Source organism: Trachemys scripta, chromosome 2, assembly GCF_013100865.1.
Source record: "Trachemys scripta elegans isolate TJP31775 chromosome 2, CAS_Tse_1.0, whole genome shotgun sequence".
NCBI classification, from domain to species: domain Eukaryota; kingdom Metazoa; phylum Chordata; order Testudines; family Emydidae; genus Trachemys; species Trachemys scripta.
In genome coordinates, this window is record NC_048299.1 from 82,903,433 (window position 1) to 82,927,623 (window position 24,191).

A 24,191-nucleotide genomic window follows, 5' to 3' on the forward strand; every position below is an offset into this window, starting at 1 on the left:
AAGTCAGTGTTTTTGCTTTCCACAGATGCCAGTGTATTACTACCCATCTGGTCAATACCCTACCTCAGCAACTCAGCAGTATAGACCCATTGCCTCAGTTCAGTACAATGCACAGCGGAGTCAACAAATACCCCAGACTGCACAGCAAGCAGGTATTTGCATCTGTTACTCATTTCTTCAGCGGTTTGTGTTGCATTTACTGATGAACCTATTGATCGTACTTTAATTTTGGGCTTGAAAAGCTAGCGTTGGAAATTGGCCATTTAAGTAAGTTGAAAGAGTCAAAAAACAATTTTGCTTGGAAAGCCATACCGTGCAAGAAAGGAAAGCATGCTTCAGTGCTGTCATCTAGTATGCATCCCACAGCATGGTTCTTCCTGCATTAATACGTTACATCTTGGATCAGAAGTAAGACAAGTGGCAAATTACTGTGATCATTCATGCTTCATTTGAAAGCCAAGTGTTACATTTTATTGCCGTCATTGTATGTGGTCCCTAAACATTTTAAAAACAAGAAACCAGTAATGGAAATATTTTGGGGGCATTCTGCTCTGCAAAGCTGAAGCTGTATCTGTGATGTGGCGCCAGCCAGATAAAAGGCAGTCTTTACCTTGGTAATATTCCACTATTTTCCTCCTTTTGAGGTTAGTGTTCATGAAAACAGCAGGCAATGAGGTGCTCTAGAGTCTGTGTGGCACCCACTTGGATGTTAGCTCCCTGAAGCGATGGGCAGTTGGAAGGGGGGCCGTTACACTGTAAGAGAGTGAGTAGCAGGTCTCACAGTGAACCGGTCTCTTTTCCTACTGTGTCATGCCACTCCTAATTAAACCATATTAAGGATGGGAGAGACAGAGTGAGACTGATCTTGGTTGATTTATTTGTGCTGGTGTGAGATTCTTTGTGTTCCTAATGAATAAACAGAGCTTCTGTAAAAATCATTGATTGTCTGTTTCTCCAGTGCAACCCTCCCCCATGCTGTGTCTCAGACAAGTATTAACTTTGGTAGGAGGGATTGTTTTGCCACAGGGTACACAATCATAATTGTGTCATGTAGGATAAAGCGTGCTGTCTGTCTGTCTATTACTATCTAGCTCCAGAAATGCAAATGATTTGATAAAAATTCCTGTGAATTTTGTGGTGGTGGCTTTTTTTTTTTTTTTTTTTTTTTATGAAAAATCAACTTCTCTGCCAAGGCTTTGATCCACAACTCTTTAAGATAAAAGTCAATAGCATAGACATGAGAGATGGAAAAGAGCTCTGGGGTCATCCAGCCTACTCCCAATCTCTTTAAGGTGACCGCCGACAGGCTTGTCACACTTTATTAGGTGTTCAGAGAAAAAAAGCCATAGCAATACACAATTATGATTGATTTGAATGATCAATGGCTCTTCTTTTAAAGCTGTCCTGTGTTCTAATAAAACAGGTGTTGGTTTTGGTCAGTGTGGCTGGTGGGGCGTTTACTGTCAGATTTCATAGCTTTGGGAGAATACAGTTCTCAGAGAGATGTAATATTCCATAAAGGCCATCTATCTCTTCTAATTTATCTTGTCTTACAGTATGGTATCCTATTTATTATCCATATACAGTAGATCTTTGAACCTAAGTGCAGATTGAATTGTATGGTACTATTTTGGTTGACTGTGTTGTTATAAAATCATATTTACTCTACCAGTTAAATGGTAGATCAGTAATGTGAAAGTTATGGTAATTAAAGTACACATGGGACACATTCTGAAATGCGTCAGCAAATTTTTCGCAGAAAATTCAACTATCTGATCTTCAGAGACACTATCTGAATACCAGGTTTAATTATATACCATAGTGTAGTAACCATTGTGTTTGGGTACAGACTACGTAGCGACTTCAGTTGTATTTTTTGCTTATGTGTTTTTCATATTGTTTTTACCTATGTGTGCGCCAAGGAGTTAGGTTACTACAAGAAAAATCTCTTGAGTTGGGAAAATTATCAGTATCTTTAAAATTCCTCCTTTCAATTATTGACATCTCCATTGGAAAAATTATTATTACATCATGTCAACATTCTGTGGTGAGAGTTTAGTATTTCTTTGTTTTAAATCTTTATCCATTGTCCAGGTCCTAAGCCTTACTTTAGAATCAACTCTTTTAAATGGGTCCTAGCTATGGGCCAGATTGAACCCTCTCATAGAGATATTTACATGAGGGGAATAGGGGTGTCAGGAAACTCCACAAAGTGAGAGAGATTAGGGGACAAGGCATGGGGGGCCAACCTCCCAATCTTGCTGACCCTTCAGATTCACAGGGAGGGGAACCCAAAGTCCCATGCACAAGGTCAGCCCCTCCATGCTGCTGTTGAGACACCATCGCTCCTGTTGGAGTCATGCTCTATTGGGAACGAATCCTGGGCCATCACAACAGCCGCTGTGTGAAGAAGAGTTAACTGAAGGACAGATACCCAAAAGGTTTTCCTCTGCCTTTGTGGGAGAGAATTCCACAGAGTGTACCTTCTACAGCCCCTTAGGGAGCCAGAACCTAAGGAGACTGAGCTCAGAGAGGGACTTCAGTGGAGTGAGGTAGAGAGGAGGATGCTGTGAAGTCAGTGCTCTCTTACCCCCACCTTCCAGAATCCAGGGTGATCCACCTCACCTGCTTCCTCTCTGCTTGAAGAAGCAGGGAGGATACTTAGGGCCGATGGTTTTTTTCCTTGATTTTTGTAACTGAACTGACTCATGCCCTCAAATTTTCACTCATATTTATAAAGGTAAATCTAATTATCTGCAGAGATGCATTTTCTTCCATTACCTGAAGCAATATTGATATCCATCTTGCTATCGACTTATGCTTTGAAATGTCTGAAAATGCCTCTGAGAAGGTAAGTACGGAGTGACAGAAGCTTTTCTTGGGCATTAACTATATATTTAGATGATATTTTCTTTATACTTGTAGCCAGTGAATAAATGGGTAAGGATTGATTATTCTATTTTTTTCATGTTCCTTCACTTCACATAGCATTTGGAAAGTCACTAATCTTCTGGAGTTTGATTGATGGATATAAATTATGTTTCATGAAATATAATAAAGTACACTGCTTATGTTACAAATTTACTGCAGGCTATTCGCTATACATTCAAACTCTGGGGGAAAAAACTCCTTTGGATATCCATTCAACTACTGCACGAACATACGACCACTTAATACTAAATACCTTTCTGAGCTATGCTACTTTGGGTTGGCTAAGTACATGTTCCAATCAAAAGGCAAATATTTCAAGCTTTATGCAGTGTTGCAGGAAATTACCTTCAAATGTAGAATTAAGGGCCAAGATTGAGGTTAGCATATGAGCAGAATGTGAGACAGCCATGGCTAAGCATGGAAGTTTAAGAGAGACATACAGATAGTAATGATGGCCGCAGAGAGAGCGGAAGAAGATTGTGTGAGAGTGAACAAAGGAGGCAGACATGAATGAGGCAGATGAAAAGATTATTCCTGAAACTTCTTCCCTGAAGATTTAGCACTATTTGCTGCTGGTGAGAGAAAACTGCTGCAATATAGAGAGGCATATGGGAGTCAGAGTTGTGTGCCTACCAATAGAATAACGAATGTGGCCAGGGACATGTTGGGAGCCTCAAGAGCTCAAAGAATATTTTATTAAAATAAGAAAGTTTGCCTGCCCAAGAGGGTTTTGGAAGCTTTCATAGCTCTGGCAAGGTGTTGAGGTCTGTCGTTTTCCCACTTTGGGCTCCAGAGGGTAAGGTTTGATCTAATGCCAGCAATTTGTTTTTGTTTTTCTTAGAAAAGGTCTCTTTATGAGTGGAGCAATAATGATGACTTTTACAGCAAACGGCTAAAGTAAAATGTCAGTACAGCATCTTTAATGGCTAAGGGACTCTGTATTCTCTCATGGTTGTGTGAAAAGAGAGCAATATGAAGTTAAAATGGCTCCAGGGCAGAAAAAAAGATGAGCTCACCTGAAATTAGATTAGGATCTAACAGCAATAAATCATTTGGCGAGAGGGATGAGAACTCTTGATGGATAGATAGATAGATAGACATATTTTAGAGTGCTGCCTAGTATGAGAAGATAAGTGACCCATTTCTTGCAAGAGGCAGCTTCACAGAAGGTTTCCCATAGAAACCTTTTGTCGTTTACAGTATATTAATTTAAATTCAGCATGAAACCACAAAGAGACAGCCTTACCAGTGTTGCTTATTACAGAGCAGTGGTGTAGCCTTTGAAATGCTTAGTTTTACTTCATGTAAATAAATAATTTGTTGTTGTTCTTCATTGCATTTCCTCCGCACCAGCCCTTGGGCCCGATCCTGCAAAATGCAAAGATCCTAGAAGTCAATTAAAGTGTTGCCATTAACTTAATGAGAGCAGGGTCAAGCCATTGGCTAGTACACAGTACATGCACAGTACATTTTTTAATGGATCATTAGAATATTTTCAAATGACTTTTCTCAAAAAATAATAATTATATGTAGGAGTACTCTCTTGAAGTGTTCATCTTTAAGCTTTATAGTAAAGAACATTGCCTTCATTTTCTTTGAAAATCACTATCTAAAATCTGTACAGGTCTGGGCTCAAGTGAACATTGATAGTAATGATGTAATGTAAAGGTCTGTGTTGTGACAAGGAATTTCTGTAATTTTTAGAACTTCCCAAATATATCTCCGTATTCCTTGAACTGTGGAGTTTAGTCTCTCTCTGGTTAATGAACATTTACCACTCTTTGATGTTGTCTCATCTCGCCAATATTTCAATATAAAGAATACTGGCCATTTCAAGCAAATAGATGTACCAGTATCTCTTTTTGTACCATGGAACACCTCGTTTCTTGACTGAGTGAAATATTTCTGTATTCTCATACAGCAGTACTAGAGAATTGTATCTCGGCCACTATCAGCAAGTATTTTATTCTTTAACATCGGTCTCTCGGTAGTAGTAGTTTGAAAGCATTTGAGCTTCGTTCTTGTCCTTGGATGATAAAATGGAAATGTATTAAGTAATGAACATTTGTATTTTACCACAGTTGATAAAATCAGCAAAGGGAATGATTTATATCAGTGCGTCGGTGTATTTATTTTCAAAATAATAATGCTTAGCACTGAGAGTATATTTCATTTTTAAAGTGCTTTGCAAATACGAGCTGATGAAGCCTCACAAACACCACTTTGGGGTAGGTAAGTATTATTATGCCCATTCACAGATGAAGAAGAATCTGAAGTGGACAAGCCATTTACTTCCTCTGTCTCACTGTCCACTAGATATGTAATATATCAGACCTGTTCCAGACAATGTGTGATGGAGCTTTGCTGGATCACTTTATATACATCACTTTGTCTGGGCTATAATTTAACCATGACAGTTAGTCTGGCTGATCACGTGCCCTTCTCACTGGCAAGTTGTGATATAAACAATGACCAGTGCTTAATTTGCTCCAGGGCTTGCCAGGACTGAGTCCCTGCCCCTCTTTGCTGGGCAGTTTGTAGCCCCAGCACCTCTGGGCTTGCTGCATCAGTTATGAATGTAAAAAACTTGCTTGAGCCCTGGCACCTAATTGCTTGAGGCCCAGTACCTCTTTCATTACAAATTAAGCACTGACAGTAACTAAATCCTACAGTACCGTCTTCAGTAATGAAGACTATCTATTGAGCAAATCAAAGCCTAAGCACTATTGTGTTTGGTTGGAATACCTTGCTGCTAAAACTTTTCAGAAACATAACAAGCCCACAGAGATTAACACTGGGTTGGATGTAATTGGATTTTTGTTCTGTAATTCTGTTTGAATATACAGATTTTAGGATTTCGCAGGCATTTGAGACCCAGTAAACATTGCCATTATAACTCCTTTCAATTTGCATAAAGTCGCCAATTCCTATTCAAATCTGCCTGCGTTGCTCCAACATATTATCCTTCTCTTTTTTTAATCATCACTGCTTTTTCCTGAAAAGCAGAACAATTGACTGAATATACAGTAGCACCTCTGTCAAAAGAATGTAATTATGGGAGGCAGATATATATATTTGAAAACTACATGGATGCAGTGGTTCCTTTTATGATAGGTATGCATTGATATTCTGTCAACAGCAAATGTTTGTCTCAAAGGAGGGGTAATATTTCTGTTGTAATACCATATTGTTACCATTTACAGTCTCCAGTAAGAAAGAAAGGGTTTTGCCTCTTTAATGTTGCTCTGAAACAGGTTTTAAGCTGGGCAAGATGTACCTTAATGGAGCTATAAATGTGTTTAACTAGAATAATTGAGTCAAACTGACAATGAAATGCTTAAGCTAAGCTAAAATTCAGTCAGGTGTCAGCATAATTGAAGGGTTTTTATCTTCAGATTTCCTCTACTCCTCGTTGTCTACTTAAAGCATCTTCCACTATAAACTTTTCTTTTTCTTTTTTTTTTTTGTAAAGTGTCAGGCTTAAAAAATAAAACAATTTGATTTGCCATCAGGGTCGTTACAGAACCTTCCAAAGAAGGATTGCAGCTTTGTACCTTCATTAGCAGCCTAACGAGCAAGATCTCATGGTCCATGACAGATTTTTTTGCATTATTCCATCTGTATTTTACAGGACATTCTTTGTACTTATACAAGCAGTAAATAACTTTTATTTATTTTTAAATAGCTCATCCAGAGAAAGTAATTCCTTAGTGGTAATTGTTCACTACATTAATGAAACAGAATTGTACTTCCGATGTCCATTTATGTTTGATAATCAAAGCAGTAAGGGCTAAATTTATCAAACCCTGTTTCCCACTGAGAGAGCCTCGTGAGGTACATTTCTTATTTTCATGAAGGCTTGAAAGAAGGAAGATGGACATCAGAATTACAGTCCTATGGCACCATATTTTAGTATCATATACTGCTGCATTACACTAGCATTGGTATAGCACTCTACCACTTCAGAGCACTTTATAAACATTTACTGACTAATGCTCACAATGCTCTGGTGAAGAACAGTAGATAAGTGTTGTTCCTGTAATACTGGTGGAGACACTGACAGAGAGAGTACAATAATGTACTCTCAAGACCTCTTATCAAGTCAATGGGAAAGCCAGGACTAGAATTTAGATGTTCTTAGCCCCTCATGAAATCATGTCATCCTTCTAAGTTTAAGAACACAGTCATACCACACAAGCGCTCAGCACATTCAATGTTAAATAATATGGGGATTTAGTCATGTGATTTTTGGTTAACATCAAAGGTAGTCCTGCTGCTAAACTCGCTGCTGCACATTTCAGTTGGAAAATTCAGAGGTAAGAGCAACATTTTTATTGAAAAACGATTGCTTCTCATTCAACAGACTAGCTTAATTATTCATTTTGTACACAAAGAGGAAGCTAGGAATGAGGAGAAAATACACCTACACTCTGAACCCTGAAAGAACCATAGGTAGGTCAAGTGCAGTTTGTGTGGGGTTTTCAAGTCCCACCAGCAGTAGTTAAAATGGCAGTCATTTTGAAAGTTTCTGATGAAATGTCAGGAATTTCATGGTAATATACTGATTCTCTAATCAATATGCATGTGCTAATCCTGTATCAGTTACTGTACTTGAACAAATCTAGGGAAGAACAGCCAGCTATGAAAAACATGCAAAGTAGATAGGCTGTTTAGTGTTGTCCACTCCATGAGTGCTGGATATGGAGAGACACCTGATGGCATTCAACAGCTAGCATGAACAGTCTTGTTTGTATTTATTGCATCTGAATCCTGTCTCCTCTCTGCCGTGAGGGACACTACATAATCGCTATTGCAAATTTATCACTCAGTCAATGCACAATGCTCCCATTGCTGCCAATGGAATTTTTAAGCACTGAGCAATTGAAAGGTTTATATATGAAGCTCTTTGAGGCAAGGACTGTTTGCATATTTATTTCTACACTAGCCTTTCCCCCCCTAAAACTTCCCACCATTGCCATCACCAGTGTAACTCCAATGGTGGGAGTGCGAGTACAGAGTGGCTGTTGGCATCTCACTCACCGCATCCTCTAACCCTGCTCACAGCAGGTCTAGACAATGCTTTTGTTGAAATGCCAACAGTTGGTGCCTTGCCTACATTAGCACTCCCAATGGTGGGAAATTTTAGGCGGGGGACGGTCAGTTTAGTCAAGGTTTTTGTGTCTGGTACAGTACTAAACACATTGTTCACATTTAAGAAGTTTGTGTTTGTTTAAGTGTACAATAAAGATCAGCAATGCAGATAGGAAGGGAGACTTTTGCCTCACATTTGCGATATTTGCTTAAACTCCTAAAACGTTCATCAATACAAATTGTGAAATAGAAGAATTGTTTTGATTTGGGTACTGAGTGGAAGTGTGTGCACACTGTAGGTGACTAGAACAAAGTGTGTTCAGTATTTTAGCAGACACGTGAGAGAGATCTCCTCTGTAATTGAAGCAATATCTCAGGGGCCAATCCGACAATCCCGATGCAAGTAAAATGGTGTTCAAGTGAAGTCAGTGGGAGTTTTGCCTACACATAGTGCAAGAATAACAGTGCTTACTTGTACAAATTCCAGGATATTTTCATTTTGATTTGCCATCTGAGGTAAAACAGTAACAATGTTTAAAAATTGAATTTGAATTCTATGTTTCATATCCCAAATCCAATTGAAATATTTCCTAATAACAATCTTTTTATTTTTACTATGCCTTCCTCTAAAAGAGAGAGAGATGGAAATCTTCATATCGCTAACCTGCCATTTCTTAGAATTATGCTGTTATATTGTTTAGTATTGTCTTAATTTCCTTTTGTTTTCAAATGACATGACACATTCTGAGAATGTGTATCTGAATGAAGCAGCTTTTCTGATTATTCCCAAACAAAGGAGATGGTTTCCCTAGCAACAGAAGGAAAACATCTCCAAATAGTTTCTCACCTCTTCTTCAGGGTCTGTTCCATTCTGCAGTTTGCTCATCATTTGCTAAAGCAGATACCATTCCTGCAGAAAGAGCTAGATGAAATTCAAAGTGGTTAGTAGCAACAACTGTTTTTGGCCACAAAAGTAAATGTTGAATTTGCTGTCTGAGTGCCCATCTTTAACAATGGCTTGATTGTTTCTGTTATTACTAGAGTTCCTGTGAATTCATATTTATGGTTTAGAAGAAGTACTGTCTGATTTTAAGAAAGAATGTAAGTGGCCTTTTTTCCCTGTACAAGTACGGTCCTGATGTATGAATTTAGTAAGAGCCCCAGTGGATTTTCAGTGGCATTTATAATTATGGAAAATGGATTTTCAGGTTGTGGACACTGGTGAGGATCCCCTAAACCAATGGTTCTCAACCCGTGGGCCACTTGTGGCCCAATCAGCACACAGCCGTGGCTCATGTGACACCCTCAGGGCCATACAGGTAATATATATATTGTGTGGATGTGGCCCACATAACACACAGAGAGCTGCAGATGCGGTCCACAATGGTAAATAAGTTTAGAACCACTGTCCTACACTAGCCAAGACTAATGGATCTTTAGCATGGGACTACACTAACCAAATGACCTGTCGCCAACTGATCTATATGGGAGTAGATTTAGAGTGGAAACCTTTCAGGGCAGAGGTTTTCTTTTCTATGTCTCATTTCTATTTTTGTGTAGTGCCCAGTACAATGGGGTCCTAATTCTCACTGGGGCCTTTGGGTGCTACCAGAACATAAACATTTAATAACAACAACAACAAGGGAAAGAAGAAGCCAGTCAATTATTATTAATTTATATTACAGTAGGACTAGAAGCCCCAACCAAGATCAAGTCCCTGTTGTGCTAGGCTTGGTAAGTGTGTATATATAGCGTGAGATTTTGTGATGCACCTTTAAAAGGCACAGCACAGAACTTGTAACCCAGTAGGAGAAGGGTCTAAGGTTGCTTTTAAGGCCCCTTAGTGCCCTCCCAAATTTGGGCTGCTCTGGGGGTTGGAGAGGCTCCGGATCAACTTAGACAACTCTTTGGGGTGTTGTCTGAGTTACCCTGCCTTGTGGGGTTGCCCAGTAGGTCACAGTGCAGCCATCCTGCCCCCAACATGCCCCTCCAATCCGTAGCCCCATTCCGTACATATTCCTTTCTCCAGGGCTTGCGATGGGCTCCTCTGAAAGAGACCTGCAATCGTCTTCCACAATGCCTATACCAGGGGAGTCCTCCCCCAGCTAGTACTGGGGCTTCTAGAGACCTCTTACACCAACCTGACCCTTTTATCCAAATAAAAGAATGGGCGTGAGGCTCTCACCCATAATCAGAGGCGGACTGTGCCTGAACAACCTCTAGTCTAAATATAACTTCTCAGGGAAAGTCTTGGAGCCCTGTCTGCTAACCATGGGGAGCAAATTCCTCATGCTGCAGCTTGTTCTTCATAGGTGGAAACTTGCACCCCTGTAGAGCTTCACTGAGTGAGTTTAGTGGGGTTTCATGCAGGCAGAGAGGTCTGTCCATGTGGAACAAATTGTAAGATCAGGGTCTATTTCTGGAGACTTCAGTTTGGTTTGCTGCTTTTAATCTGGAGGAGAGGAGGGTGGCCTGGGGGAATCCAACTCCCAGCTGCTTTGATTTTCATTACCTTGGTATCATCTAGATACCGGTAAGAAATCAAAGGATTAGTAGACCATTTACAAATTATCATGTATTTAACATTTCATAGCATAAATACTGTGGCTGGCATGGAGCCCTTTAAATCTGACTTTTTAAACTTATTTGAGAAAATAATGAAGCACATAAAAGTGTTACTTAGTTATTTATGGCTTAAATATTCAATTATTTAAGGCAGAAGGAGAGTGTTTTTCCCTGTGGATATTATTACCCTCAGTCCATCCTTCATCTTCCCTTAGGTTTCTTTTATCTGCATTTAATGTCCATGCTGCCCCTTTCCCATCTCTACATTTGGCCATTCAGAGCCACCTCCTGCAAGATAATGGGCACCCTCATCTCCCATTGGCTTCAGTTGGAGTTGAGGATGCTTAGAGCCCTGCGGAATTATTCATATCTGTGGTCTTACCACGCAGGCTCTCCTAAAAATCCCCGTTGGAAAGGTTACCATGTTTGCGATGGTTTGAACCACATGCAGCTTGGCATTTATTAGATTTGTTTTCTATTACAACCATCAATGTGAGCCGCAGCCATAATGAAGAATGTACTTGAATTGGGGTAATGGACTAGTGGTTGCTGGAATTTTGTTGCAATTTTTAGTGCAACCTAAAGCCTCAGTCGTATGAATTGCTCAGGAGGTTGAGCCCAACCAATACAGATATATGGACAATCCTTTTTAAAAGTTAAGAGTCATATAAATCAGATAAATCCACCTTTGTGCTTCCAGTGTAGGAATATGTGCTGTGTCCAGTCTAGTTTTAAATGACTCAAATTGCCTAAAAATAAAGTGTTTCTCGGAAATATCTGAGCCTGAGGCCTCCCTTAAAGAAAGCCGACGTTCCTGAACAACCTAATATTTAGGCTTAGTATATATCTTGGTTCTTTTTGTCAGCCTGTGTTACCAAAGCCATTGATTATACAGTTCGTCGCTGTCCCCTGGGCTCTTGTTAATGGCACACTGATAAAATAGAACTGCATCTATTGAATAGTGTTGAACCTTTGGTTTCCTTGCTGCTAAATGCTATCTTTTGTCAGGTACACGGACAGTAGGCATTTGGGAGCTTGAAAACATTTGTTGAATTTCCTGTGCAAGAACCTGCACAAAAAGAAATTTGCAAAAAGTTGCCAGATGCCATCTCATAACATGAACAGAAGTAGAGAGAGATGTTAAACATTGTGAGAATCCATGGACCTCTCCAAAATGGCTGCTGTTTTAATAGTTCCATCAGGGATCCAAGTACAATGTCATCCCTCATTTAAAAAAAAAAAAAAAAAAAAAAAGCTGAAAACAATTAATCTTTAGCCTCATCCGCAAGGCAGTGTGAAAAATATGGGTCTAACAATATGTTGATGACACTATTCCCTCACTTCACCTTGTGTTGGGCAATAAATAATTATGAATATTGCACACTACAGTGATTTGGTGCTGCTGAATCATAGGATATAATATGGGACTGGAAAACTCAATGAAGTTGGCCTGATGTACTTTGTTCCGGAAAAGTATGAACTTGGATATGAGTTGGGTGTGGAGAGTGGGATTGGGTTTTAGAAGGTGCCTTTTGTATATCACAAAATAATGAGCTCTGCTCTTGTACTGCAGTGACTGCATAGGCAAATGCTGTTGTGCTTTCTCAGCTATAACTCATGTACAGCCTCTGAGGAAAAATAACTGTTTTATTGATAGGGGAAATGCTGGCCAGGACACTTGAGCTATCTCCCACTCCTTTCAGATAGTTCCCTCCTCATCCAGAGGTGCCCCACCACTGTCAGCGCAGCGCTGCTCTCCTAGTGTTGCACTGCTGTGTCATCTGTGGGAGTGTCCATGTGGCCCTCAGGCGAGAGAGCTACCTAGTAAGATGCAGATTCACAGTTGCCGTGTGACCCTTTTGCACCTCAGCCTAATTGAACTTAACTGGCTAAAACGGGCAGGTAATTTAATTATCTCTCAGGAACACTCCCAGCATAGGGGACCTATGTGCCACCTGTGTAAGAACCCCTTGCATATGGGATGTTCTAGGGTAAGGCTACACAGGTGGGGTGAAAGTGCACATGAGATGACGGAGGAGGCGAGAGTGAGGAGTTCTTATCTCATCAGTTTTGCGTCACTGAAATGGCTCATTGGAGCCATGATGCTAAGGGCCAGAATGGCTCCTGGCCCACCCTGAATAGTGGAGGGGCAGGCCACCTCCTATCCGTCTCTGCCCTTTATCATTGATGCAAAAGAAGCTCTTACAAAAAGTTTATCATCTCTAGTCCTGAATCATGCAACTCTTGACCAGGCAAAACCTTACTGAGGAAATAGTCTCATTGCAGAGAGTTTTGCCTGAGTAAGGACTGCTGTGTTTGTCATTAATAAAAAGAAATATAACCCATTTAGTATTCATTCTTATATTAATTTGTGTTGAATTAGGTAGTAATTGTACAGGAATTTGGAGATACAAAGTACTAAATATTGTAATTCTCAGTAAACATGCATTCCCACTGACACACTCCCAGGAACTCTAAACTAACAGACAGTAAGACACCAGTGGAGCAACAGTTGAGAACGCTGTTGGGAGTGGCTTATATTGTATCCATTACGTTGCTGCTCTGTGAGCCTCACTTCTGGGTACCAAATATGATTTTTGAACTGATGTTATGAACTGCCTCTTAGCTAAAACATGTTCTGTATGGAAAGAACTATCATCTTCACTGATTTAAAAACAAATAGTATTTTTCATTTCTGTAGCACTTTCTGTGACGGGTTGGATCACAGAAACCCCCTTGAGAGCTGCCACCTGATGTGCAAAGACTACCCCTGCTTCTGTTTTCCCTGCCAGATTAGGACTCCGGCACCCTGTCTTGCTGAGCCAGACACTCCCATCTGCTCCAACACAGACCCAGGGTCTGAATCACTTGTCCCAAACCTGCAAGTTTACCTGGAAAAGCTCACAAAAGTGTGCTCGTCTTTAGCACTCAGATGCCCAACTCCCAATGGGGTCTAAACCCAAATAAATCCATTTTACCCTGCATAAAGCTTATGCAGAGCAAACTCATAAATTGTTCGCCCTCTATAACACTAATAGAGAGATATGCACAGTTGTTTGCTCCCCCAGGTATTAATACGTACTCTGAGTTAATTACTAAGTAGAAAGTGATTTTATTAAATACAGAAAGTAGGATTTAAGTGGTTCCAAGTAGTAAGAGACAGAACAAAGTAAGTCACCAAGCAAAATAAAATAAAATGCGCAAATCTATGTCTAATCAAACTGAATACAGATAATCTCACCCTCAGAGATGCTTCAGTAAGTTTTTTCTCAGGCTGGACACCTGCCAGGCCTAGGCACAATTCTTTCCCCGGTACAGCTCTTGTTCCAGCTCAGGTGATAGCTAGGGGATTCTTCATGATGGCTCCTCTCTCCCCTTGGTTCAGTTCCACCCCATTATCTATCTTTTGCATAAGGCAGGAACCCTTTGTCCCTTTAGGTTTCCACCCCCCCTCACTGGAAAAGCACCAGGTTAAAGATGGATTCCAGTTCAGGTGACATGATCACATGTCACTGCAAGACTTCATTGCCCACTTGCTAGCACACACATATACAGGAAGACTCACAGGTAAACACAGCCATCTGCGGATAATGGTCCTTGTTAATGGGAGTCATCAAGATTCCAAACCATCATTAATGGCCCACACTTTGCATAATTACAATAGGCCCTCGGAGTTATATTTCATATTTCTAGTTTTAGATACAAGAGTGGTACATTTATACAAATCAGATGATCACACTCAGTAGATTATAAGCTTTGTAATGATATCTTACAAGAGACCTTTTGCATGGAGCATATCCCAGTTACGTTATATTCACTTATTACCATATTTTTCTAAAACCATCCCAGTTACATTATATTCACTTATTATCATGTTTTTATAAAACCATATAGACTGCACAACATCACACTTTCCATCTAAAGTTCTGAAATCTTTAGAGGTAATGTAGGATACAGATTATCATCCCTCTTTCACAGATGGGGGAAACTGAGGCACAGAGAAATTAAGTGAGTTGCCCAAGGTCACAAAGATGGTCTCTGTTAGAGTCAGGAGAAGAATCCAGACTTTCTCAGTCCCAGTCCTATACATTAACCACAACATCATGCTTCTTTAATAGAAGTATGATATGTGTATCTCTGCCCGCCTGTCTCTAGAAAAAACAATATCAGTAAAGTGCTATAAACTGCACTATTTGTGGAGTGTTCCATGTCAGGGTCACATTAAGAAATAAGTTCTTCAGTAAAATACAATAAATGTTGTTTTGTTTTTGTTTGAACCACTCACTATACCTTATAGAAATATAGCCTTAATACACTATGAACTCAATTTCTTCATGAAGCATTGTAAAATACAAATAGCACTGTAGCCTCCGTTGACTTCCATGGGGATCTGTATGAGTGCAGTGGTCTACTACAGTGGATTTGATTGCAGGGTCACGGACTAAATTTGTAGAAAGGTCCCAATGCAATGTAAATGTGTCACACTCGCACAAAGTCTTTCTCTACTAATTTAGAAATAGCCACTGCAGTAATAGATGGCTACAAAAAGTGATTCAAGTTGCTTTACAGTAGTAAATAAAAGGAAGCACAATGTGTGTGTGCTGTTTTTTTTCTTTTAGTCTTGATGTTTCTAACAGCTACTTTTAAAAAAGAAAATATAGTCAAAAGAGAAGCACTCAGTTATTTATAGAACTTAATATATTTACTTATCAAATGAATCTCAAGAGCTTCTCTGTTCATCCATTCATTCCTTGTTCAGATTTGCAGTCAGGTTAGTAGTCTATACTGGGATTAAGCCTTTCTATTCCTCATGTTGTCTGACCAGTCTAAACCCTTGAGGAAAGCAAAATTTATCTAATCATCCATGCCAGCTCCTCTACTCAGTCCCGATTAATACATAATGCCAGGGTGCTTTGGTGTTTAAAATACAACAGGCAGTTCATTTATGCCTTAGTATGGACCACTGTGTAAATATAGACTAGGATGATTTATTGGGGAAACGTGTGTGTATGTGTTTAATGGTTTGCCTCAGACAGTTGCTTGTAATTAACTAGCCAAGTGACATATGCTGCTGTTTCCAGACAGGTTGTGGTTAATCAGCCAGAACTCTCTACATATTCAGGAACAGACTCACCATCCATCTGATGGAGACTAAGTAAATCGCAGCAGTACAAGCACTCAGTCTCAAGTGTGCAGACTGGTTGCATTTCTCTGCAGCATTCCCAGCAGGCTGTGCTGAGTTGCTGTGGCACTGAATCGAGAAGAAGCTCTGCTTTTTGTGTTTCCCATCGGATTTTAAAGTCTTAATAGTTTGGGAGCAGCTACTGAGCATGTTTAGAGAGAGAGAGAGACAGACAGATAATGGCACAGAAAAGGACTGGCAGGGCCAAAGAAATCTCTGCTAATGCTTTAAAATAATGGTCTTACTCATTATATTCTAACTCTCGTCTATTCAGGTTCATTGTGGTAGCTGAGCGCTTTGGTATTCATCGTAATAACACTAATGGCACTGAACTCTCTTGGCATTAATGTGGATGTAATAAAAACTTCTATCAGATATCCACTTTACAGCAGCATTAACTTGTCTATTACACTGTTCCCAAAATTATATCATTAGGTGCTAAGGTAAAGCAAGTGATAATTCAGTTGTTTTATAGCATATAACATAGTAACTCAAAACCTTTGCATATTTGCCATTTGTGCAACTTCATTTTCAATGAAAATAAAGAGATCTTTCTTTAAATTGACCTTGCTCTTTACTAGAGCAGTGACAGGTTTGCAGCAGTGAGAGATTGCCTTTCCACTATACACACTGTTTATTTGTGGTGTGTAGCTTGGTGTAACTGAATCATTCATCTTCTTCTTCCACTGGGGAGGAACCACTGGGTTACCATCTGAAGTCCACCCCTTCCTGGTTCACAGTTGTCCAAACTGAAAGTCCCCAAAATGTCTTTAACACAAACAAATATCTTTTCCCCCTCTCTGGGATTCTTCTTCAACCTGTCTTTGACTCAACCTTTAGACCCTTTGTTGGGCTTGATAACCCTTTTCATAAACTCGTATTCCCCCTTCCTTGGGGCTGGCAGGGGAACCCAGTTCCATCTTTTGCTCTGAATTCCAGCTCTGGGCTCTGTACTGAGCAGCTAGTTCTGCTCCTTTGCCTGCACTTTTGTTTTCCCTTGGCCACTTCCTACCCAGCCTTTAAAGTTCTCCTTTGCCTCTTCCCTGCTTAAGCAGGGTCTTTCCCAGTCCTCCCTGCCTGGAGTGCTTTCCTTACTCTGAGCTTTCCCTGCTTTCATCAGGGTCTCACCCAGCCCTTTCCCCAGCTGGGTTTTGTCACCTCTTAAGCCTGACTCTCATTCCCATTACTGTAGCCATCTTCTGCTCTTTATGGGGAATTTGCCTGAGTCCCCTCAGGTGGGTCTCCATTTTGAGTGCAGGACTTGCTGGGGTTGAAAAGGGCTGCTTTGAGGACTGAGGGACATTTGGGAGAGATAAGAAAGGCTCAGACTTATGCAGGGTGGCACCAATGTTCAGCTTCTTTAAAAGTGAAGATCCATGTTAATTTGTAGGAGTTGCTGTACTTCCAAACCCTAGGAACCAGCCTGCAGATTTTGATTCACAAATTCACCGAGCCGCACGGGGAGGGGAGAATTCAACATTTAATGTTTGGGCTGTGATGTAAATGAAGCCATAAAATTCTGTATAATGGTTTGATTCCCTAGGTTCAGATGATTTGCTTTGATATTACTGTGGTTTTGGAATTGTGGATAATTTCACATTCCCTATCAGGGTGCACATGAATTGCTTTGGAAGATAACTGTACTGTATGTGCTGCACAATCCAAGCACAAAAGCATAAGTTAAGGAAAGAGTATCAGCCTCAACTTCAAATTTGCTACACATAGAATGGATCGTGTTAACATTACTTATCCATAGATAACATGTTAAAGTGGAACGAAACTGTGATAGGTCACTGAATCGTGCCCTTTTAAAAACTCCTTGGTTCCAGGCTTGAAGTCACATTATAGACATCCCTAATTTGACTTTTCCATGGAAACGATTGTTGCAGTTGCCATTGGGAGGATGTATGATTGTGAATGGGAGGGAAGGTGGTCAATGAAACAGTCTCTGAGATAATAAATAGGCAAGCACTATTGAAATAATTCTTTCAATTCAGGTGCTTTCATTTGGCAATAAAAAGTTTCTGTCCATCTGCCTGGTGCATTATGCCCCTGGTCCAGGAAAGCACATAATCACATGCTTAAGCCAGTTCCTATTTCGGAAAGCATGTGAATTACTGTATGTGTTTGAGCCCATCTTCAGTGGGATTTGTATCCAGGCCTGAATTCTTTCCTGAACAGGGATGATTTCTTGAGTCAGGGCAATAACAGGAGCAGCATTAAGCACTACTGCAGTTAAAGAGGCAGGACATTTCCATTTCATCAGTTGCTTATAACTTTTCTGAAATGTTCACCTTCTAGATTGAAAATTTTCATGAGTACTTTGGACCTGATCCAAAGCTAATGGGTGTGCTGCCATTGATTTTTCAATGGGCTTTGAATCAAGCCATCTCTTCCCAAAGATGAATATATGAATGAAAACAAATAAACCATTTTCGAGTACAAGGAGAAGAGGAGGGGGATACAGTTCCAAATGTATTAAACAAATAATTCTTGCAACTTCTGGAAGTACAGCTTTAGTGCCGAGACAGCTGGGGGTAGAAGGCTGAACCTGTGATAAGGATATAGTCTTCCCTGAGGAGTAGCCTGTTGAGTGCACCAGTGAAAATTTATTTGGATTTGCATGCACAGCGCACTTTGCGTGAGATTTTTCGCAAAGTGCACAGCTGAGGAAAATTGCACCCTGTTATGCATGCCTGGATAGTTTACCTGCACACTAAGAGTGTAGTCTTAGGTGTACAGAGGCTGAAGCAAGGATTCTCTAAGCCCTCATTCTCTCTGCATTCCTGGCACCTTTTTAAGATCTTCCTAAGGTTCATAATATTGGAGGTCTGAGAGAAACCCTGCTGTTAGGCACTTTAGCAATTTTTACGGCAAATTTTGTTGTAGTGTCTATGATTATTATGTAATTAAATCCTGCATTCCAATCATATGCACACACAGTTAGAGTTGGTGTTGCACAGGCAGCCTTAATGTGACCATTTCCTGACTTCTGGGTGCTATTTGGCCCTGCTGTTTTCTGAAGACCAACTCCAGCCTCCCGCTCCATGAACTTGGAGTGCCCCTTGGCAATGGAATTGATGTCATTCTGCTACACAAAAGTGGGGCTGGATGGGAGGGAGTCTTGGAGAGGGTATGCACCTTCTACTCAGTGCAGAAGCTTGCTCTTCTGGTGGGGTGGGACTCGGAGATGGGCTTCCACACAGTGTTGGAGGGGAGAGTATGTAAGTGCCCTACATAGGCTACTTCAGTCATTGTCCTGAAAAACAGATTACCAGCTGAGCCAGAATTGTATTTGCTTTTGTCAGTACATGGGACTATAAAGTCTTTTTAAAAAAACAGATAACAAAATTACCCTTCTTTGTGCAGAGATCCGGAGATGGTGGAAAGGCTTTTGTCTCCTAGTTGTAAAGAGTCATTACATTTTCAATTTTTGCCATGTCAGTATAATGTAATGTGGGAAGAATTTTGCTTTCATTTAAGGAACATCACAGATATGAAAGCGAAAGGTATTATCGTATGATAATTGGTATGGAGAAGTGGTATAACAGTCCAGGAATTTATTTGAGTTGATTTTCGTTGCTCTTCGGGCTCTGGGTCGCCTGCAGCCACACATCCCACTTGGGCCTTAGGAACTAAATCTGGAAAGGAGAACTTATGCTTTCTTTTTTAAATGTACAAGTTCATTTTTTATTGTTTTATTTATTATCTATATTGCAGTAGTGCCTAGAGGCCTCAGCCAAGATTAGGGAACCACTGTGTTAAGCACTGTGTAAACACATGGCAAAAAACAATCCCTGCCTGGAGGAGATGATGCAAAAGTCAGAGTGGGAGGGGAAACAGTGGGATAGTCATTTCTTCTTATGGTGCCTAAGTCGCACAGCTTTTGCACAGATATGAATAGACTCAGGTCTCCTGGCTTCTGCTCCAGTGCCCTAGCCTCTCGAGCACGCTGTCACAGTTCAAGGTAACTGCACCTGTGTTCCCCCTCAGTGGTCCTCAAGGGCACCCGCTGTCAGCTTCCAACTCTTCAGCCATTACCTCTCTTGGGAGACCCACCTCACTCTCCCTCCTGACTAGTGTTTCTCCAGGCAGCACAGTTCCCTGACTACACTGTGATGTTCCCAGCAAGCCAAACCACCTCAACAGGCCCATGTTTGCACTTTGCTTTCTCCTGAAAGGCTGTGAACAGTGTCATGGCTCAGCATTATAAGTTACCAGAGAGCTCTTTCTAAGCAAGTACACACATATGCTTAAGGTGAAAGTATTAAAGAGAAAACATATTAAAATCATAAAAGTTGATATATGGGTGCTAACCCAGCCATCAGTTTTAGGGGGTCCTTGCAACCCTTCCTCAAGGATTGGAGGCCCCACCTTGGAGAGAAAGTCCTCTACGTTTGCAGGATCAGAACAACGGCTCTGAGTCCGTTTAAACTCAGGCTTTTTATCCAAAAGTCCTTTCTTTGTCTGTTGGTCTGTGGAGAATCTAGTTTGAATTTGTATACCTGAGCCTCTCCAGGAAGTTGTACCTCTGCGGGGAAGGGGGTGGGGGTCGGGGGTTTACAACCTGGCTGACTTGCCTTAATCACCACCCACTGTTTTTAGTTCCTGAAGGAGCTGTGGTAACCCTCCCTGCTGGAATAGAACACAGTTAGACATAAGCCATTCATTAAAAACAATGGACCCCAAAAATACTGCATTGGGTTGCAATATTTGCCACATCTCCCCCGTAAAGAAGTTGCATACAATCCCAGACCACAATAATACCACAATAAACTGAATACCGTAAGGCAGGGGTTGGCAACGTTTGGCACGCGGCTCGCCAGGGTAAGCACCCTGGTGGGCCGGGCCAGTTTATTTACCTGCTGATGTGGCAGGTTCGGCCAATCGCGGCCCCCACTGGCCGCGGTTTGCCGTCCCGGGCCAATGGGGGCGGCGAGAAGCTGTGCGGGTGAGCGATGTGCTGGCCGCGGCTTCCCGACGCCCCCATTGGCCCGGGACGGTGAACTGCGGCCATTGGGGGCCACGATCGGCCGAACCTGCCGCGTCAGCAGGTAAATAAAACTGGCCCGGCCCACCAGGGTGCTTACTCTGGCGAGCCGCGTGCCGAACGTTGCCAACCCTTGCCATAAGGTCTTCCAAGGATCTTGCCATATCTGTCACACACTCTACTACTTTTTCTTGCAAAGGTAACCTTGTAATCCTAAACCAGTGTAAACCATTTACTAAGGCTGAAAGGAACAAGCAGCTGGACTCCAGGAGAACATCTGCAGTTTCCTTCATTTAGCGACTCCAAATGGTCCCTTCTCTCTGGCTGGAAGAATTTCATTCACATCTTTTACTCCTGTATCTCTGTTCTGTAAAATGTTGTAAAAATCATAATTGCAGTATGTTAAACTAATTCTTTTACACTACATTGGGCTTAAAATAATGTTGAATCTATATAATTTTCATTAGCTAGCGATAAAAAAACTATTACGAATGACACTTAACATATAATCAGTTAAATTCCTGCAAGTGCTTCTGAAGACTAAATGGTGCTTTGGCACAGTGAAGCAATGCAACTGGTAGCTAGCACTGTGCTGTAATACCTGTATAAGTATGAATTTTTATTCAAGCAAGGTATATTTTTTCCCTAATTGCTAGATTCGAGGTATAAAATAGTTTAAGGTGGTGATAAGGAGACAAGGAGTCAAATCTCACAAAGTGCTGAGTACTTCCTTCCCACACTCCGACTTCCATGGCAGTTCAGGGTTCTCAGCACCATGGAGGCTCAGTCCTGATGTTAATATTTAATGAGAGAATCCTGTTCTAAATATGGTACACCACAAACTGGTTAATGTCACTGTTAACAGCCCTACAGAGCTCTATCCTGACACAGGCAACTGTGCTGTTAAATTCAGTTAGAGTTTTGTCTGTGTTAGGATTGCAGTGTTGTGGTAGTGGTGGTCCCAGGATATTAGAAAGACAAGGTGGGTGAGGTAATATCTTTTATTGGACCAACTTCTGCTGGTGAGAGAGGCAAGCTTTTGAGCATACACAAAGCTCTTCATGTCTCAGAACTTTGTGTAAGCTCGAAAGCTTGTCTCTCTGACCAGCAGAACTTGGTCCAATAAAAGATATAACCTCACCCATCTTGTCTCTCTTAGGATTGCAGAGTCAGACACATATTGCCTGCAACTCAGATGCAAGACTGTCATTGACACCAGTAGGAGTTTTACATATGGACTAAAGGTGCTATCTGGTACTAAATGCAGGTACATGAATCCGAAAATATACCACCAGAAATAAAGGGCTAGATTGTCAGCTATGCCTAGCCGCCAGATGATAGCTAGCTGCAAATCACTGATCCTAGGGCTATTTCTACAGCAGTTGGCAATGACACCCCATCGTCCTTGTTCCCTACATCAGGGGCTGCAGGCGATGATGACTATCCCAATTCTACACCCACTAGCAACTCCATCCTGTTGGGAGAACAACCAGCTGAGAAGATCTGATTGTTTTCTGTCCCCATTTATTGCCAGCTGAGAATCTGCCCCTGGGAGTTTCAGTTCAACATACCTTCAGTTCAAGGTTTTGATACTTTTCCAACTTTTCTAAACAGCCATCTTTAGGGAAAGTATTTCACCCTGTTTCACTTTAAATGTTTCTTATATAGATGGATATTTTCCCCAAATTCAGTAGTCCTGTTATCAGTTCATTTTCACTTGGACCCTCAGGAGGCTGTATATACTGTACAGGTCCTCTCAAGGATTCTCTGGTATGCAGTCTAGAAACTGCCAGCTTTCACAGAGTATCATCTTATTTAGAAGTTGTAATACCAAATTCTGTAAATCTCTTCACAGGTATGAGGGTCTCAGATATTATATGGACACCATGTAAAAACCAAGTAGACAGATATCAGTTGCTGTTTCCCAGGACTATTTGCAGTATGGGGATAATTAAAAATCACAAACAAGCAAAGGCCCGGGAATTCCTGCCATATTAGAACTAATTGCTGAATGTGATTTAGCTTTTGGTGAAGACAAGATTACAGCATGACGGGTACTAAACTGTCTCTGTAACAAGAGATAACTACTTTGATTGAGTCATTGATTCTTCCACTTGTGTTTAATTTCGGTATCCTAACAACACAGATCTCTTTCCGAAGGCACTGAAAGGCGGGCTTTCTAATAGCTAGAGACGGATATGGTAAGTTAAAGACCCAATCTGGCCATTTTTAGCACACAGGCAGGCTGCTGCACGCAGGTAGTGAAGCCAATGTGGGCTCCCTGCAGGCATTGCACTCTGCCCATGTGCTATCAGTTGCAGGATCAGGGCCTAAGGATGGAGAGACACATTGTGTTCCGGCACTAGAATGTTGCATTGCTATGCCAAGTTAGTTAAAGCCGTACAATTCCCCACCCCCCAAGTGTACATAAGAACAGCCGTACTGGGTCATACCAAAGGTCCATCCAGCTCAGTATCCTGTCTACTGACAGTGCCAGGTGCCCCAGAGGGAGTGAACCTAACAGGTAATGATCAAGTAATCTTTCTCCTGACATCCATCTCCACCCTCTGAGAAACAGAGGCTAGGGACACCATTCCTTACCCAGCCTTGCTAATAGCCATTAATGGACTTAACCACCATGAATTTATCCAGTTCTCTTTTAAACTCTGCTATAGTCCTAGCCTTCACAACCTCCTCAGGCAAGAAGTTCCACAAGTTGACTGTGCGCTGTGTGAAGAACTTCCTTTTTATTTGTTTAAGCCTGCTGCCCATTAATTTCATTTGATGGCCCCTAGTTCTTATATTATGGGAACAAGTAAATAACTTTTCCTTATTCACTTTCTCCACATCACTCATGATTTTATATACCTCTATCATATCCCCCCTTTATCTCCTCTTTTCCAACCTGAAAAGTCCTAGCCTCTTTAATCTCTCCTCATATGGGACCCGTTCCAAACCACTAATCATTTTAGTTGCCCTTCTCTGAACCTTTTCTAATGCCAGTATATCTTTTTTGAGATGAGGAGACCACATCTGTATGCAGTATTCAAGTTGTGGGCGTACCATGGATTTATATAAGGGCAATAAGATATTCTCCGTCTTATTCTCTATCTCCTTTTTAATGATTCCTAACATCCTGTTTGCTTTTTTGACTGCCGCTGCACACTGTGTGGACGTCTTCAGAGAACTATCCACGATGACTCCAAGATCTTTTTCCTGATTAGTTGTAGCTAAATTAGCCCCCATCATATTGTAGGTATAGTTGGAGTTATTTTTCCCAATGTGCATTACTTTACATTTATCCACATTGCATTTCATTTGCCATTTTGTTGCGCAATCACTTAGTTTTGTGATATCATTTTGTAGTTCTTCACAGTCTGCTTTGGTCTTAACTATCTTGAGCAATTTAGTATCATCTGCAAACTTTGCCAT

The 24,191-nt window shown here is 41.0% G+C and overlaps 1 protein-coding gene across 1 annotated transcript in view; it reads left to right on the forward strand.

Annotated features, from left to right (window-relative positions):
* ARPP21 (cAMP regulated phosphoprotein 21) overlaps positions 1 to 24,191 on the forward strand; it is a 192,234-nt gene that overhangs the window by 130,332 nt on the left and 37,711 nt on the right. The window contains exon 19 of the mRNA XM_034761079.1: positions 26 to 152. Coding sequence (XP_034616970.1) covers positions 26 to 152 — 127 coding nt within the window. The remainder of the gene's footprint in view (positions 1 to 25; positions 153 to 24,191) is intronic.